General features: G+C 35.3%; 2 protein-coding genes across 27 annotated transcripts in view; both read right to left on the bottom strand.

Annotated features, from left to right (window-relative positions):
* pHCl-1 (pH-sensitive chloride channel 1) overlaps positions 1-16,275 on the bottom strand; it is a 673,866-nt gene that overhangs the window by 628,428 nt on the left and 29,163 nt on the right. For 3 of the 26 annotated variants that reach the window (XM_087405588.1, XM_087405763.1, XM_087405841.1), the window contains one exon: positions 9,810-9,928. The exons of 21 other annotated variants lie outside the window; for them this stretch is intronic. The gene's annotated coding sequence lies outside the window, so the exon portion shown is untranslated. Of the gene's footprint in view, positions 1-7,730; positions 7,872-9,809; positions 9,929-10,543; positions 13,369-16,275 lie in introns of those variants that run through there. 2 more of the 26 variants (XM_087405644.1, XM_087405441.1) reach the window with 2 other exon arrangements.
* Positions 6,126-7,166, bottom strand: LOC147910784 (uncharacterized). The gene has a single exon (XM_087406863.1). It carries the CDS (start codon positions 7,164-7,166, stop codon positions 6,351-6,353), a length of 816 nt encoding a protein of 271 aa, XP_087262989.1. The 3' UTR covers positions 6,126-6,350.

The raw sequence follows: 16,275 nt of genomic DNA, 5'->3' as shown, positions 1-16,275 counted from the left end.
TACAAAGCAATATCAAGCAACTTAATGCAATCTCAAATCACCTCGTACAGTGCGCGAATAAAGTTATTTATTTTGGAATAATATAACAAACTTTGAATTAGGTGTTCTATTTACTTCTGTTTTTTTATGCACTTATTTATCGCGCTTGTATAGAATTAATCAATCATTAAAAATTATTTACGTATAACTTCTTTTTATTAAATTTTAAAATAATTTCTCTTCTTTCTCTTTTCTCTCTTTTCTATAAAAAAGAATATATATAAATTTTTTAATTTTCAATAAAAAAACTTGTTCTTCAACCATATTTTTCAGAAGTTTTAAATAGTAAAAGCTTCCTATAGCCTTGAACCGATCTATAAACATTAACATAATAAACTATTATAATTTAATAATGGATTTTATTAAATCTTATTACAAAAATAAGTATGACTTTGTACATAATTAATCTTCTAATTACTTTTAATCAATAAAAAAAGGCACAATAATCCTTTAAGAAAATTATTTTTATGTCCTTTTTAATTGCTAATGACTTTACGTACCATATATATATTTTTATGGAAGATTAATTACACACACACACACACACACACACACAGAGAGAGAGAGAGAGAGAGAGAGAGAGAGAGAGAGAGAGAGAGAGAGAGATAAAAATTCTACAATAAAAATTAAAAAGTAATCATATCTAGTAATTTTTATCCCCAATGCGATTTTTATCTCAGATATACTGTTGTATTATACAATTTGGAGAAGAAAAATTTATTAATTTATATAATTTATATGATATTAATTTATAAAAGAATTTATTTAAAATTAAATTGTAAAAAATTTGATTTAACATAAATTAATATTAAATTAATAGCTATGTTATAAGTATGCTATATGTAACAGTTATAACTGCAGCGTACTTAAAACATTTTATTTAATTCGAAAATATATTGCTGGAACAACAGAACAAAGAAGACATAAAGGTTATAATTAAATTTTATAATTATCCCGTAAACGAGAATGAAGTGAAATGGATAGAAATGAATTCATTTCAACATTTCCGAATTCACATTTCTGATCTTTTTAAGATCCTAAAGCCATCTGTATTACCGACTAAATCATATAATTTTTTATAACAAATACTTTTTTCTCTTTCACAGATTCGAAAATCCTTTTCCAGAATTAAGTATACGCATGTATGTGTTTGTGAGATAACGAAATGAAGTTTGTGTTGATAACGATCAAAAATTTCGAAATTGATTTTTTACCACTTCTTAGTGTAATATGATGTCTCAAGCTGTCAAGTCGTGACAACATTTGCTTAATACGAAAGTTTTGCAACCTATACTTACGAAATAATAATTCACATACACACAGTTTGCACGAACAAATAACGTTGAATTCTTAGAATTAGACTCAGACGCTTTATCGCGACGAATTTGTTATACGAAAATTGACATGAACTGCGTTTTTTTTTTCAATCATGACAATATAAGAAGCGATACAGCCGTTACGAACAAGCCTATTATGCAGGAACTACTTACAAGACTAATATCACTAGCACGTACTTAAAGTACATTTCCATTGCTGAAGAGAATGTAAGGTTCCCCTCATAATCACAGACTATGCGCTCATATATTAGATTATTTAGCTTATAAAGATCATAAAATTAAATTTTTTACACTTTACAGCATCGCAATAATATCGCGCAAAAAACATATAAATAAGATTGACATATAATTAGATTGTCAGCTACTGAAGCGGATTCATAAAAACTAACCCAAAACAGCAGATAGTTATGAAAAATACCTTTTCTTAATAGCTAAATATGTAATAACATAAATTGTAATAACCTAAATTAAGATACCATAAAATAAAATGACAAGTGTTACATATTGCCGTTAACTTAAATTGAATCAAATTAACATAAATAAAAGAACGAAAATTAGAACACTAGATAAACTTATTGTAATAATTGAAAATATATACTTTCGTTTGATCCGAATTGTGTTCTACAATCCTATCTCGTGATGTCACCGTAGGAAGTCAGTTTGTCAGGAAAAGCGACTGGATAATCGGAGACTTGATGAAAGCAATCTTTCACTTTGAATATTCAGCAATAATGTGATTCTTTATTCAAAGATTCACCATTTACAGTTACTTTGAGAAATGGAGAACAAGCCGTTCCGGCGCGAAAGCGGTATCGACGCGTTGATATCTTCCTGCAATAAACAATTTCGTGATACGGCTCTACCGAAATGTATTACCCATTACTGTTACTCCAGATCTGATTTTGCTCCATTGCTCCGATCTGTACGCTTGCTCTGAAGCGGCTTATTATACAATTATCGGCGCACGACAAATGCGCACGCAGAATCGATATATCAATCGATCTGTAACTACGATGATCGTTCTCGCTTTCTGACGGATCGCACAATACTTATTTCTTACATTATCATAGAGCAGATAAATGTATTTAAGATATAAATTGTATCCTTATCAATTGTATGAGGTATTCAACAGGATGAGGGAGGAGGCCTTTCGCCCTGATCAGGGCATTTTGCAATACCCGTCTCTTTCCGTAAAAGCACTACATTCTCAAAAAACATGATTTAAAGTTTCACATACGTCACATCTAACACACGATGGAGAATCCATTATGCCGAAGCGGAAAAGACTTTCTTTCAAGGATGTGTGGCCTGAACCTAATTCTATTAATAGTCGCAACTGTCCTTTTCTTTATTTTAAATTTCCTGAACCAAACATGTTTCACTCTATCAAATAGTTGTTACAATATCCTGCATCGCGAGTAAGCGACTCATTGCAAACCTACCCAAACAATTCACTGTACATCTGTTGGTTCCATAGATTTGAGAATTCAGAAACTGGGATTCCCAATTGCGTATTTCTGCCAGAGACAATAGTCTCCCTAGCCAGTCTCTGTCCGCTTGTTCGTTGCCCGAAATCCTTATATGGCTAGGAATCCATATGAGCTTGACCTCAACTCCCTTGTCTTTAGTCAAACGAAAGATGCTATCCCTAATAAAGAGAATGAGATGTGATTTATCCCAGTGATCAAATTGTGCGTTCATTGCACTAAGGACCGATTTAGAGTCCGAGAAAATAGTTAGCTTGGGCCACCCGTAGTTATATCTTAGTTCCAGAGCCGTGAGAATCGCCATTGCTTCGACACAATATGAAGAGACAAAACATACATCTTTCGGAGATAGATCGTAAGATACCACTGCAAAACCAGCATATTGCGAGTTTTCTACACATGATCCATCAGTGAAAAGACACATGGAATTAATCTCCTCGTTGAATAGTCCTAAAAAGTGACATCAGCACCATATTTACGTCTACCAAAAAATTTACCATCTTCAAAGTTAATCTCTGGACAAAAAAGCAGAGCATCGAACGACTTTGAGAAGCACAACGGACCATCATGGTTAGGAAGGTAGTGATTTTTAGCATCTACGTCTTCCTGAGCTAACACATAATCGGGGCTCGAATTAATGCAGTCGCACTGCATGGGAGCTTCTGCCAATTCTCTAAGAATTCAGCTCTTTCAAGAATTCAAAGAGATGACTTCTAGAGTTTGTTGCTAGTCTACAGGAAATTTCTCCCTAAGTATCGGAATCTAACAAGCAGGGAAATCTCCTTCGCCTCACATAGAATAATATTAATCGGAGTACTCTGTCTATAACTCATGACCAATTTAAGAGCTCGGTACTGAATTCTGTTAAGTTCAAGTAAAAGCTTATTCGAAAAATCTTGAAGCATCCCCATATTCTAGCCTAAATCTAATCAAGACGTGATAAAATAATCTAAGTAGCCTTGGATTGGCACCTCACAAAAGGCGATGCACTTTATAATTCGTAATAAACAAATACAACGACTTTAGATATAATTAACGTTAGTAGACCATTCCAAATTATATTGTAAATTCATCCCTAAGAACTTTATCTTATCAGAGTTTGCAATCACTTCTCACTGAACCCGAATCGAAAAAGATCTTCTATTATAATTAACTCCGTTATCACGCCTGACTTGAATTTTAAAAGCTTTATTATTCTTGCTAAATATCCATAATTTAATTTTCTCCGCTGGCAAGGTAAGACCAAGGTTATCTAACGCAGCAGAAATCTTGTCAGCACTTTCGATTCTATTCAAAGATTTCTCGACCGAATCCATAGCAGAAAATATGCACACGTCAGCGTACTGAATTATCTTGCACTCTTGACATTTTCCAATTCGGAGACGTAAATAGCGTATAACATAGGGCTCGATACACTGTCCTGTGGCAGCCTTTTGAAAAGCCAAAAAACTTCTTTTATTTCCCTGTATCTATACCATACTTGACACGCAGATATCAAATTGTAAATAAAGCGATAGAACATGAGGGGAATACCCAAATTCGCTGTTACTAATAATCTGTTAACTATATCAATTAAAATGTTATCATATGCTGCTTTGATATCAAGGAAAACAGTTGCCACCGGAGTATCCAAAAGCCTCTAAGAATTTCCGTATAGAGAGTTGCTAAATTATTCATGCGTGAAAGTCCTCTACGAAAATCAAACTGCGACCTAGGTAACTCATTCTCACTCTTCAATCACCAATTTAATCTATTACTTAGAATTCTTTCCATTACCTTACATAGACAGGGTGCGAGAACTATCGGCCGAAATTTCTGGCCATCTGCTTTGGTATAAATGATTAGATACTTCCTCCAAACTGACGGAAAAGATCTACTAGCAAAAATGGAATTGCAAATGCGAAGAAATATATATCTATCCATAGGAGACAGCTTGATAATGACATAATCGATACTGTCTATTCCCGGACTAGACTTAACCTTGAGATTCCTAATTACGAACAACAATTCTTCTTCCGTCAGAAGTGAGTCTAGAAACTCATTGTAGTTTCTCGCCTTCAAATGAGGGCGTCTTATTATAAACCTATCCTACCCTAAGTTCATCGATCTGTTCAAGAATTCTCTTTTGTCCGAAGAACATTCATTAGTTGTCTCCGATCGATTGTATCTGGATTGAAATCTTTTGACCGTCTTTCAAACAAAGGACGAATCCTTTCTCAAGCCTTCACAGAAATCTCTAAATTTATCTTGTTTAATTCTACGAAATTCTCGTCTCGTAATCGCTACACTTTTTTATAGATTTTTTTTTGTAGTTTATAAAGTCTTCCCTCATATCTGTCTGCTTAAACTTCTCCAAAACTTACGAAGGTGGAGTAACCTGTCACATTCGTCTGTCCACCATGGACACGGGGGAGGCATTTGACTTTGCTTCCCCTTACATTCTCGTCTCTCAGTACATCTGGATGGAGTAGCTGATAAAATCGCCTCACCAACTATGGCAGTAAATGTGAATACATGGTTTCCGTCTCCAGGTCCGTAATAAGTTTTAATTTCTCATGTATCATGTCACGAAAAAGTTCTCAGTCTGTGTCTCTAGCGTGTAGACGCAAAATTCTCCTATTCCCAATTCTGCTATCCGGCTTGCCTTGAGCCTCAATGGTAATAGGCAGGTGATCACTGCCCCATGGGTCTGGATCAACATACCAATTCAACACTAATATAAGCAAAACATTGATCACAGTCAAATCAATTACGGAATTGGTATGATAAGATGCACAGTGAAAAGTGGGGGAGCCATCGTCCAGCAATGATAAATCGCTCCCATTTATTGCCTCCACAGACTACGATATTGTGGGAGTTAAAATCTCTATCAAAAAGGACCTTATCTTGAAATTGCGAGAAAAATCTTTCCCATTCACAAGTCATAATAAAACCGGCGTTTGACGGACGGTAACACGAGATCAATATAAAGGATTCGCCCCTTACAAGGATCTCGACCGCGCAAACTTCGACTTTACCTCTACAAGTCTTCGAAATTTGTGCTCTTCTATATCTAATGTTATTCCTAATCGCAATCATTACACTTCCGCGGTCAGGTCTATCCTCTCTCACCGTATCGAATCCTCCTAATTTAAAACTTTTGTCAGGAGAGAGCCATGTGAAATTGAAATTAAATTAAAATCTTCGCAGTGTTTAGATAAGATCAGTATATTTAGACATGATGAATTTAGTGTTCCAGAATACTCAAATTACTAAAATTAAGTTTCGATTATTTGTTTGCGCCACTACAATTATCTTCTTTAACCAAACGTGTCACATTATGCAAATCTATGGTTTTTTTAATTCGCTGACACAAGACTTCCGCATCCTTATCCGTTAAAATCCGCTCAATAATACCCGACAGGATCTTTCTTGACCTTCCATTATTACTTGAGCTCAGCACCGATTTGTATGACGGAGAATTATCTGGCAGCTCCAGATAACTCCTCTAAGTTTCGTGGGCGGTAGAATCCGGAAGCCGTGAAAAGTTTCTCAGTGATTTAACTGGAGCCACTCTCAACGAATTAATGTTCTTTTTCACGAATCGTCTCGCCTCCAAAAAGAGAAGGTTATCAAAAGCCATAACCCTTACAATCTCCATGTGCTTTTTTAGTATTGGGCAGATACAGTCCGTAGTATGAGAGCCACTACAGTTAATACACTTCTTCTCTAAACCGCATGGAGCTTCTCGAGATGAACGATCAGCACAATTTAAGCAAGCCTCAGGTTTTCCTTTCACATAAATAAATATTGTTTCACAATATTTATTTATGTGACCAGTATGACCACATTTAAAGCATATCCTAACTGACTGCACATATGGAGAGACAAGTAACACCGCCTTCCAAATGATAATCTTGTCTGGTAAACTCTCGTCTCTAATTTCCAAGCACATTGCTTCTGAGTCTTCGAATTCTCTAGATCTATTGCGCCTTTTTAGTCTAAAAAGATTAGAGATCACTATGTTGGAATTCTCTTCTTCGACGGTTTTCTTTACTTCGTCCATACTCATATCTTCAGGAATCTCCTTAATCACCATTTTTCTGCTAATCTTGTATCTCAATATGATCTCCGCTTCTTCAAATAGTTTGTTTGACAGGACACTATTAGCCACAGACTTAGATAAGAATGTCACCTTCCATGTATCACGAGAGTACTTGGCAATCTGATTAAATTTAATATTGCATTCATTTAAAATGCCGGAGATTTTAATCAGCGACATTTTCTTCTTGCTAGATGCATTGTCAGATCTGGAACGCAACATGACAACATAAGATGCTCTGCTAAAAGCATCATACTTGAGCCTTTTACTGTAACTGCATTGCCAAAACTATTTTTATCTTTCTCCCTTAGGTACATCCTTATTCGTGCACTGCGTGGTAAGGTGATTCATGGCCTTCAGGTCCACAACAATTCTGAACTCCTCCATGGTATCTAGGTCAATCAGCTTTGATTTAACTTTCTTTAAGTCGCGAGGCAACTTAATCGAATGATTGTTGATGGCAGAAACATCGTCCGTCGTCGGATGACTGCGTTTCAACCGACCATGTCCACGTCTATTTCCCTATCAGATAATTCCCCACTCCATTTCTGTACCTCGAGAAGTCTTTTGCAACAAATATCTCATCAAATCCTCTCTGATTTCTTCGAATCCTGAGGAATCTACGTGCCCGCCAACCGACGGACACGTGTCTCGGAGGTTAAGCTTCAACACTTGTCCCACAAAATAGTAGGAGAGCGATAAAAAGGCCCTTCCAGAGGGCAGAAAAAAGAAGAGTAAGAGATGGAGCAAAAGTCTCGCAGTGAAATGAAATATTTCTCTAATTACCACAAGTCGTGAAAAAAATAAGCGCCTTGTCGCTAATCTCGCCCAACCGGAAGTCCGCGACTGCGTGTATTATCGCTGGAAAAATAGCGACTTCTAGTGATTTCATCAGAGTTCGAGCTTCACTTTAGGATCCTCTTAAATCTAAAAATATAATATGGACATGAATACATCCAAATTTGACGCTAATTTGATTTAAGCTCATTTCGTATTTTAATACATTTCCAAAAATTATAATATGGACATGAATATATCTAAATTCAATATGATGAATAGCACACTTCATATTTCTAGCCATTTGAATCCAAAATACTTATATCACAAATGAATTAGTCATGAATACATAAATAGAAAATTTGTTTTTTAAAACAGAGAATTTATGTTTATAAAGCAAAGAATTTGTGTAATTAAAGCAGAGAATATTTATTTTTAGGAATTAATTGATGTTACACGTGTGATTATAATGTATGCAGTATTTTATGGCAGTGACAAATTTTATAACTTGAATAATCGTCAATTTTAACGTCTTGATTAATAATTTTAATGTCTCGATTCTCAGGGCAGAGCGACACTTTTTGTTACCAGACTCTTTGGTTTTACACAAAAACGCGTCGAATGAGTCTAATTTCATAAAAATTAAAATAGATAGAGGAAAAGCGTTTTAATAAATAATTACCCTCAGATTTTATACCTTCAAATTTTATATCCTCAGATATTAATTCACTTCAGTTCATTTCAATCCGAGACTCTAAAACGCAAACTTGGATAAATTTAAATAAATTGCAATTTTCAATTCATTTTAATTCATTCTCGTTTACTGGGAGAAACGCGCGCATCATTGTCGGGTATGTTTGTATTTGTACAAGAGATTGTTGAAAATTACACATAAATAATTTTTACAATTTTTCGTAATTTTAATCTTAATTTTTATATATTATCATTTGAGTAACAAATAATGTATCTACACCGAAAAAGTCCATGTAATTTTACATAGAAATTATTTGATTACAACTAGAAAATTATTTAAATAATAACTTGAAATTTTTTTCCACATTTTTTAAAATAAAAATACATATTAATGGTAAAATATATATGAAAGCACTATTTTTATATAAAAATAATTTGTATTTTTAAAATAATACTTTTAAGCAATATTTTTACAATGTATAAACGGAAAAAAACCAGTTCAAACAATTTTATGCAAAATTACATTCACAGAAAAGATTTCTATCTTCAATGCTATTACTCCTCGATCTAAAATAAAATAAGTTCGATATAGAGCCAATCATATTTATTCTTCAGAAAAGAAAATTTTTTTCTTAAATAAAAAATTCTAAAATCTAAAAGAAAGTATTCTTAATGTTATTTCATTAATTTTCTTAATAGAAAAATTTAAGTTACATCTTTCGGCAACGAAAAACTGGACTTGGCCAGGGCTTGAGAGATCCTGAGTTCTCGTTCCACATCTCTTACCTAGCGCGCTACACCACGAGAGCTTTGTCACGACTATACTATAGCATCACATATATAACACTAGATAGACTTATTCTAAACGTATAGAATATACATGCACCGAAATTTATATATGTTATATTTATCGCAAGACAAGATGTTGATCTTATTTTATTCGAGGGAGTAAAATAAAAATTACACTAGTTTACAACAAATTTTTTTTACAATTACCTTTGACCGGATTAGTCTCTTATAAATTTTTGGATGCTGAAAACGATGCCGCAAGCAAAAAAATTCTTATACGTCAGATTTCCAAGATAATTGAGGTTTAATATTTAAAAAATAACTTTTTTTACGATATTTGACACATTTTTATAAAGAAGATTAACATTATCTTGAAATTTCGATCAGGAGTCATGAATGTATTGATCATTCCCTATAAAATGCATTTTTTTTTTAATTTCAATACTTTACTTTTTAATCATATTATGAATGATTAAAGATAGGAGCTATTTTTATGGCGTCATAAGCGCATGCGGATTAATTTCTTAGGGTCACATTTTGATAACTATATCTTAATATTTTTATACACAGAATTATGAGACTAATCCACTGGTGTAATAAAAATACCTTTCATTAGTTGTGTTACGTCCTACAGACGCCACGATTCTTTTCTTCGGCTTCAGGTCGCGACTATGGTTGGCGTCTGCGAAACTCGAGCGGAGTCTTCTGATAACGGTCCGACAGAACTGAAAAGAGGGATCGCATAAGCTCCGCGAAAACACCAATCGTAAACTCGTAAACACCAATCAACCCGGAAGGAATAACAACTTTAATGCAGGTCCAAAAAGTGACAAGATTGTAAAAGACATTATAAATGCATCGAAGTCGTGCAATAGTAAAAATCTAAGCTTTGTCGTCCCAGACTAACCAACAATTTCATCTTAGGAAAACAGGCGCCATGTCGCGCTTTAAAAAATATCATAAAACGCATGGGATAACTTCCCACGGTAGCGTTATCTAAAATCAGATTCGTGACTGACAATGGTTGCCCTGCACGCAAAACTAGTTGTGCACGGTAACCATTTGTTTACTTAGTCATATTTTCCGCGAGGATAACAGAATTCGGCATCGGTCTGGAACAATCTTGCCTCTTTAAAGAAAAACGTAAATCCTTTTCTTCTTAAAACTCCTCTAACGATGCACTTTAGATTAACAATGATAGGACGCTATAAAAATCGTAAATCTCGCGTGACATTGCAACTAACTATTGCAACCTAGACAAAGGGCACAACGCCTTTTTTTCAGAGTATAAATAGAGGTCCCGTGGAAGCGCAGAGCGTCAGTACAAAAGTCTAACTCACCGATTCACGTTAGTACAGTTCACGTCAGTGAAAAACCATGTAAGTTCACATATCTGTACTCGAATGCATCAAATCATAGTTGAGATCAACTGCTATCAGTGCGGAAATCAGACTACAAGAACCCGTGATAATCACGCCAGTTGCAAGTGCAAAGAAAAGAAAGATAAATTGTGGGCAGCAATCATCGCTGGGACCATGAGTCATTCGCCACTGCGACTGCTCTTCTAGCATTCTTCCATGGACCTCGCTCTCAGCGGTCCTCCTCGTTCATCAGCTCGCCAGCTAACGAGTAAGTCGCCCTGCCATTCCTTCCGATTCATCCACACGTCTCCCCGCATAAAAACAAACATATATATATATATATATATACACTTATACGCGCTTCTAACGAAACATATATATATTTTACACTTCGGTTATAGTGCGCGTTAGTACGTCGATTAAAAAACGGGAACGAACTTCTTACGTCAGTAGACGGAACCGTCCGCATAACCAAGTCATAACCATGCCACCACAACCGACTGGCGACCACTATCTTGAGACCTCATACTCGCCAGTCTCGGATCAGACACAACCATTAGGCCTCACCTCTCCCCCTGCCATCGATCTCCTTACCATCCAAGAAATCCTGAATTATTCCTCTCCTCCTCTCGAGGAACGATTCCCTCCCTCCCTTTTCTCGAAGAAGAATTTCTTCTCCCTCCTCTTTTAAACTCCCAACTCCTCTTCTCTATCGTATCCCGTGCCGATCGACTGGGATCGACTATTTAGACTGTATTCTTCCTCCTCCAATGAAGGGGATAGAATAGTTACAGTCCATATCCCAGGAAACCCCACCTATTACATTGTCCTATACAAGCACCTCATCCCGATGTGTTTCTGCACCATTTTCCTCGCCTCCAATAACCCTACTTCCTTTTCTCTCTCTCTCACACACACACACACATACACACACACACGCGCGCGCGCGCGCACATACACGCCCTCCATAACTAAATTCTTACTTAACCACATTAAACAAATCGATTGTAATTACACGTACAATGAGTAATAATAACGTATAAGTTTTTTCTTATTTTATGTAAAAATATGTATAAATATCTTATATAAACCTAATTTCCTTTTTTTTTTTAATATTAGTTGTACAACTTTGCTTTCGCCGTTTTTTTTTCGAAATTCGAGGCTTTATTGTAAAAAACTGATTATACATTTATGATTCAAAGTATTGTCCATCTCTGGCCACTACTTTCTCTCATCTTACGGACAGCGTCGAATCCCGCGTCGAAAAAACTGGTTATCTTTTGAGGCGATCCACGAATCGATCCAATTTTTTACTTCTTCATAAGATCGGAAGTGCTGGTCAGCCAGGCCGTGTAATATTGATCGAAACAAGTGATAGTCAGAGGGAGCAACGTCTGGAGAATACGGCGGGTAGGGTAGGACTTCCCATTTCAACGTTTCCAAGTATGTCTTGATTATTTTCGCAACATGAGGTCGAGCATTGTCATGCTGCAAAATCACTTTATCGTGTTTCTCGTTGTATTGCGGCCGTTTGTCTTTCAATGTTTTAGTCGGTTTTAACAGCTCATAATACACTACAATCACAACATCTCTCGGCTTCAACTCGTACGGCACTCAATTTTCTTGCTTCTGAATCATTTCCTGATGACTTTGAAGCATTTTGAAATGGCTTGTTGAGTCACTCCCAATGATCGTGCCAATTCTTCTTGATTTTGACACGAGTCTTGATCAAGTATGCCTCCAATTCTGCATCTTCGAAAACCTTCTCTCTTTCACCGCTATATCGGTCTTCGACGTCAAAATCACCGTTCTTGAAGCGTTGAAACCACTCACAACACGTTCTTTCACTAATAATGGCCTCACTATAAGTATTTGAGAGCATTCGATGAGCCTCAGTCGCAGATTTCTTCATATTGAAGCAGAAAATTAAAACCTCCCGCAAATGACGAGAATTTGGCTGGTAAACTGACATTTTCAATCGAGAACAACTTTATGATGCAGACACAAATCGATTAATGTTTCTATGGGGTTATGTTGACAGATGCCCAAGTTTATTGTATGTACGTCTATTTATTTCGACCACCGCTAAAGCCATCTAGGAAAACGGCGGAAGCAAAGTTGTACACCTAATAAAAGTAAGTCATTTATATTTTCCTAGCTACCATTTATTTGAATTACCTCTCGCATTGTTTTCCCTTTAAATGCCTGAGATCGTACGAGGTCCAGTCCCAGGTCAAAAAGATTAAGTTCCTTGACCCAAAAAATAGGATCGACGTTCGCACTGTTCCTCGAAACAGGTGTCATAGCGTCTCTTCGGGACATCTGTTCCATATATTGACCCATATTCCTGGACCGAAAAAGTGCGTGCGACTCACAGATGTTCGCCTCTGCGCGTATACCTGTAATATTGAGTCTAGCCGTGCTTCCATACCCTCTCCATTCTTTCTTATTGTCTCCTTCACTATTTCTAATTTAGACGTAACAGATCAAATGAATTTTTTGAGGTCTCGGAATACAAGTGCGATCTTAAGAGACAGAAATGAATACGAGAAATTCTGACAATAAATCTGAAGTAGAAAGCCTTTATAAAACCGCTATAGAAAATCTGAATAAGTTAAAGTCAAATACACAAAACACATTACACACCTCTACTTCCCTTAAATCCTCCGAACTTAAATCTGAAACGGCGGGATTCCCCTTGAATGGATCAGAAATTTCAGATAATTCTAAAATTCTTGTGTTTGACGGTTCCACCGACTCAGAGGACATAATCACTCAACTCGCGTGCGAATTCAGTGGTACATCTGAAAATAAACGTAAAACAGTTATGGCTATCCCTAAATCGAAGGAACCTGACGAAACCATGATGCACCAAAATTTGCTATCTTAAAATACACTGTCGAAGCCGTACCCTTTTTCGACGGCAAAAACATCCCTTTAAACTATTTTATCGAAGGATGCGAGAAAGCAAAATCCATATTACCGATTGAAGCTGAATCGCAATTCACAAAAATCATAAGGACAAGAATTGTGGGTAAAGCGCGCCACACTATATAAGATTAGGACTTTAATAGTATGGCACAATTAACCAAATATTTAAAACAAATTTATAGCGCTTCAAAAAATATATACCAACTCGCAAGGCAAGTTAGGCCATATTTATCAATAGAATGAGGAGGACGTAATTACATAAGCGAATCGGGTAAAAATTTTAGAAAAACAAATAATGAAAGCCCATAAAATTTCAGGAAATGCCCTTTCCAATTAAAATGTTAAACCATCTTTAAAAAAAGACATGTGTAAGTGTTTTATTGGAGAATTAAATTGAGAAATTGAGCAAAAAATAACAAGGAATCTAGGTTAAGAAACGGTAGCCGATTACGAATAGAAAGAGAACTCCATTCGATGACAGATTTGCGACAGAATCAGAAAAGTACATCGAGTAAAACGCTGAATACGAATAAACCTGAATACAAGAAACCTATCAGATTTGTTATAAAGAAGGATATTTAGCTTTAAACTGTAGAAAATTAACTTAATTTTGGAACGGAGATTTTAATATGTCAAATCTGCAAGAAACGCGGACACAGCGCTGACAAATGTCGACTTCGCGACTTCAAGCACGACAATTCATTAATATTTTACAGAAAAATAATATTATTTGTCAAATATGTTCTAGATCAAGGCATAACGCCAAAAATTGTCGAACTAATAATAACAATAGTCAGAACAAATCTTTTGTAATCTGTCAGTGGTGTGATAGGCCAGGTCATTCGGTTAATAACTGCTGGAAAAAACAGAATGAGCAACATAACGCAGTTAATAAAATAAAAATTGCTTGTCAAATCTGTAACAATTTTGGGCATAATGCTAAAAAAATTATCGATCTAAGATAGGGCAAAACGCTGTATCCTCAGATTCATTGTTCTGTCGGTATTATAAAGGCAAGGGCATCTCCTCGAAACTTGTGACTTACGAATTGCAAGCAATAACCAAAGAAAGATAAATACGAATACGTTTATGCCATTTATACGCTGGGAGAAATAATTTTACCCCTCTTTGGAGAAAAGATTACCTTTCATATTGTATCAGGTGATTTTTCAATCTTACAATCCGGAATATTAGGTAATGATTTTTTCAAACAGACTTCCTCGAAAATTGACTACGCGATGGGATATTTAGATGTATCAGAAATTAATATACCTTTCTTTTCACCAGAGACCATTGTACCATCACGATCAGAATCTTTATTTTATGTGAAAATAGGAAATCCGGAGATAAAAATAGGATATGTACCGAAATTAAAAATAGCATATGGAATTTACCTAGGAGATACAATAGTAGAAAATGTTTCTGGAAAAGCATAGTTAAACGTCATAAGCACGTTATAATAGATGAAAAAATTGAGGTACAAGTACCAACCTTGAGCCTCAAACCTCTGAATGAATTATTTGACAACGATAGTTCAAACATTGAAATGCGTGATAATCAAAATGATTGCAAATGCATAAAGTTATCTTATCCACCCAAAGGATATCCAAATTCATTTCGAAGACTTTAGTAACGATGCCAATTCAAATAATGACGGAATTACGAAGGGAGACGTTATAACAAGGACAAGAATAACAGAAAAATAAATGAAGATTTTGATGAGAATAAATTAATGAGAGGAATTAAAAAATCAAGAAAAAATTCTATTCCAAATATTCATTGAGGGGAATATTTCTATATCTCCTCTGAACCCGAAATTCTAGAATCCAAAATCCTTGGAGAGGGAAGTTACCAAACCTCTCCTAAAAATTTAAATAAGTCAGAAAATTTTAGAAAGAGACGTTATCAAACTTCTCCTGAAAATTTAAATAATCCAGAAAACTTTGGAGAGAGAAGTTACCAAACCCTTCCTGAAGAATTAAATAATTCTAGAATTGCAAAGGAAAGTTTCCATACTTCCCTGTTAAATTCTACTCCTGTCGATTGCAAGAAGGTAAATAACCAAATTTCGTTATGCAATGCGACTCAATTCTGTCAAAGAGAGCCAAAGGAAAAGAGCTCCACTCTAAAAAAAATTAAATTACCAAGGATTGGAATGCCCGCAAAAAATGATAATTATCAAAATGATGCCTCTTATATTATTATCGATAAACTTATCGATAAACTATTATCGAGAATGCAATCATGTAATCCTTATATAAATGTTCATAATTCGAAGGGAAATAAACATCTTCAAAAATCCTAGCGTCTACACAAAATCAATCTCAAGAAATGATAGACAAATTCATGCGCAAATGTAAGTCAAAATACTAGGAAAGAAAAGGAACATCGAAATGAATCTACGAAAAATATTCCACGCGAATGCTTAGTTGTATCGGAAAAGATCAGAAAGGATAGACTCACAGAAGAACTATTGCATTTGGAGTATTTGAGTTTCCAGGAAAAAACAAGTGTAATGAAACTTATAACTGACAGCCAGGACAGATTTCACATCCCTGGAGAAAAGCTGTCAGTAACGAATATATTACACCAAATATCTACAACGGATCGACCTATAAATACGCGACAATACAGATTCCCGCAAATTCATAAAGAAGAAATAATTAGACAGGTAGAAGAACTGTTAGAAGGAAGCATCGTAAAACCTTCTCAGTTACCATATAATACGCCTATATGAATAGTTCCCAAAAAAGAAGACACAAAGGGAAACAAACGATAGA

Source organism: Acromyrmex echinatior, chromosome 1 (genome assembly GCF_024713525.1).
Source record: "Acromyrmex echinatior isolate Ae372 chromosome 1, ASM2471352v2, whole genome shotgun sequence".
Classification (NCBI taxonomy): Eukaryota; Metazoa; Arthropoda; class Insecta; order Hymenoptera; family Formicidae; genus Acromyrmex; species Acromyrmex echinatior.
The sequence above is the reverse complement of the archived record's forward strand: the minus strand, read 5'-3'. Positions and strand labels throughout refer to the sequence as shown.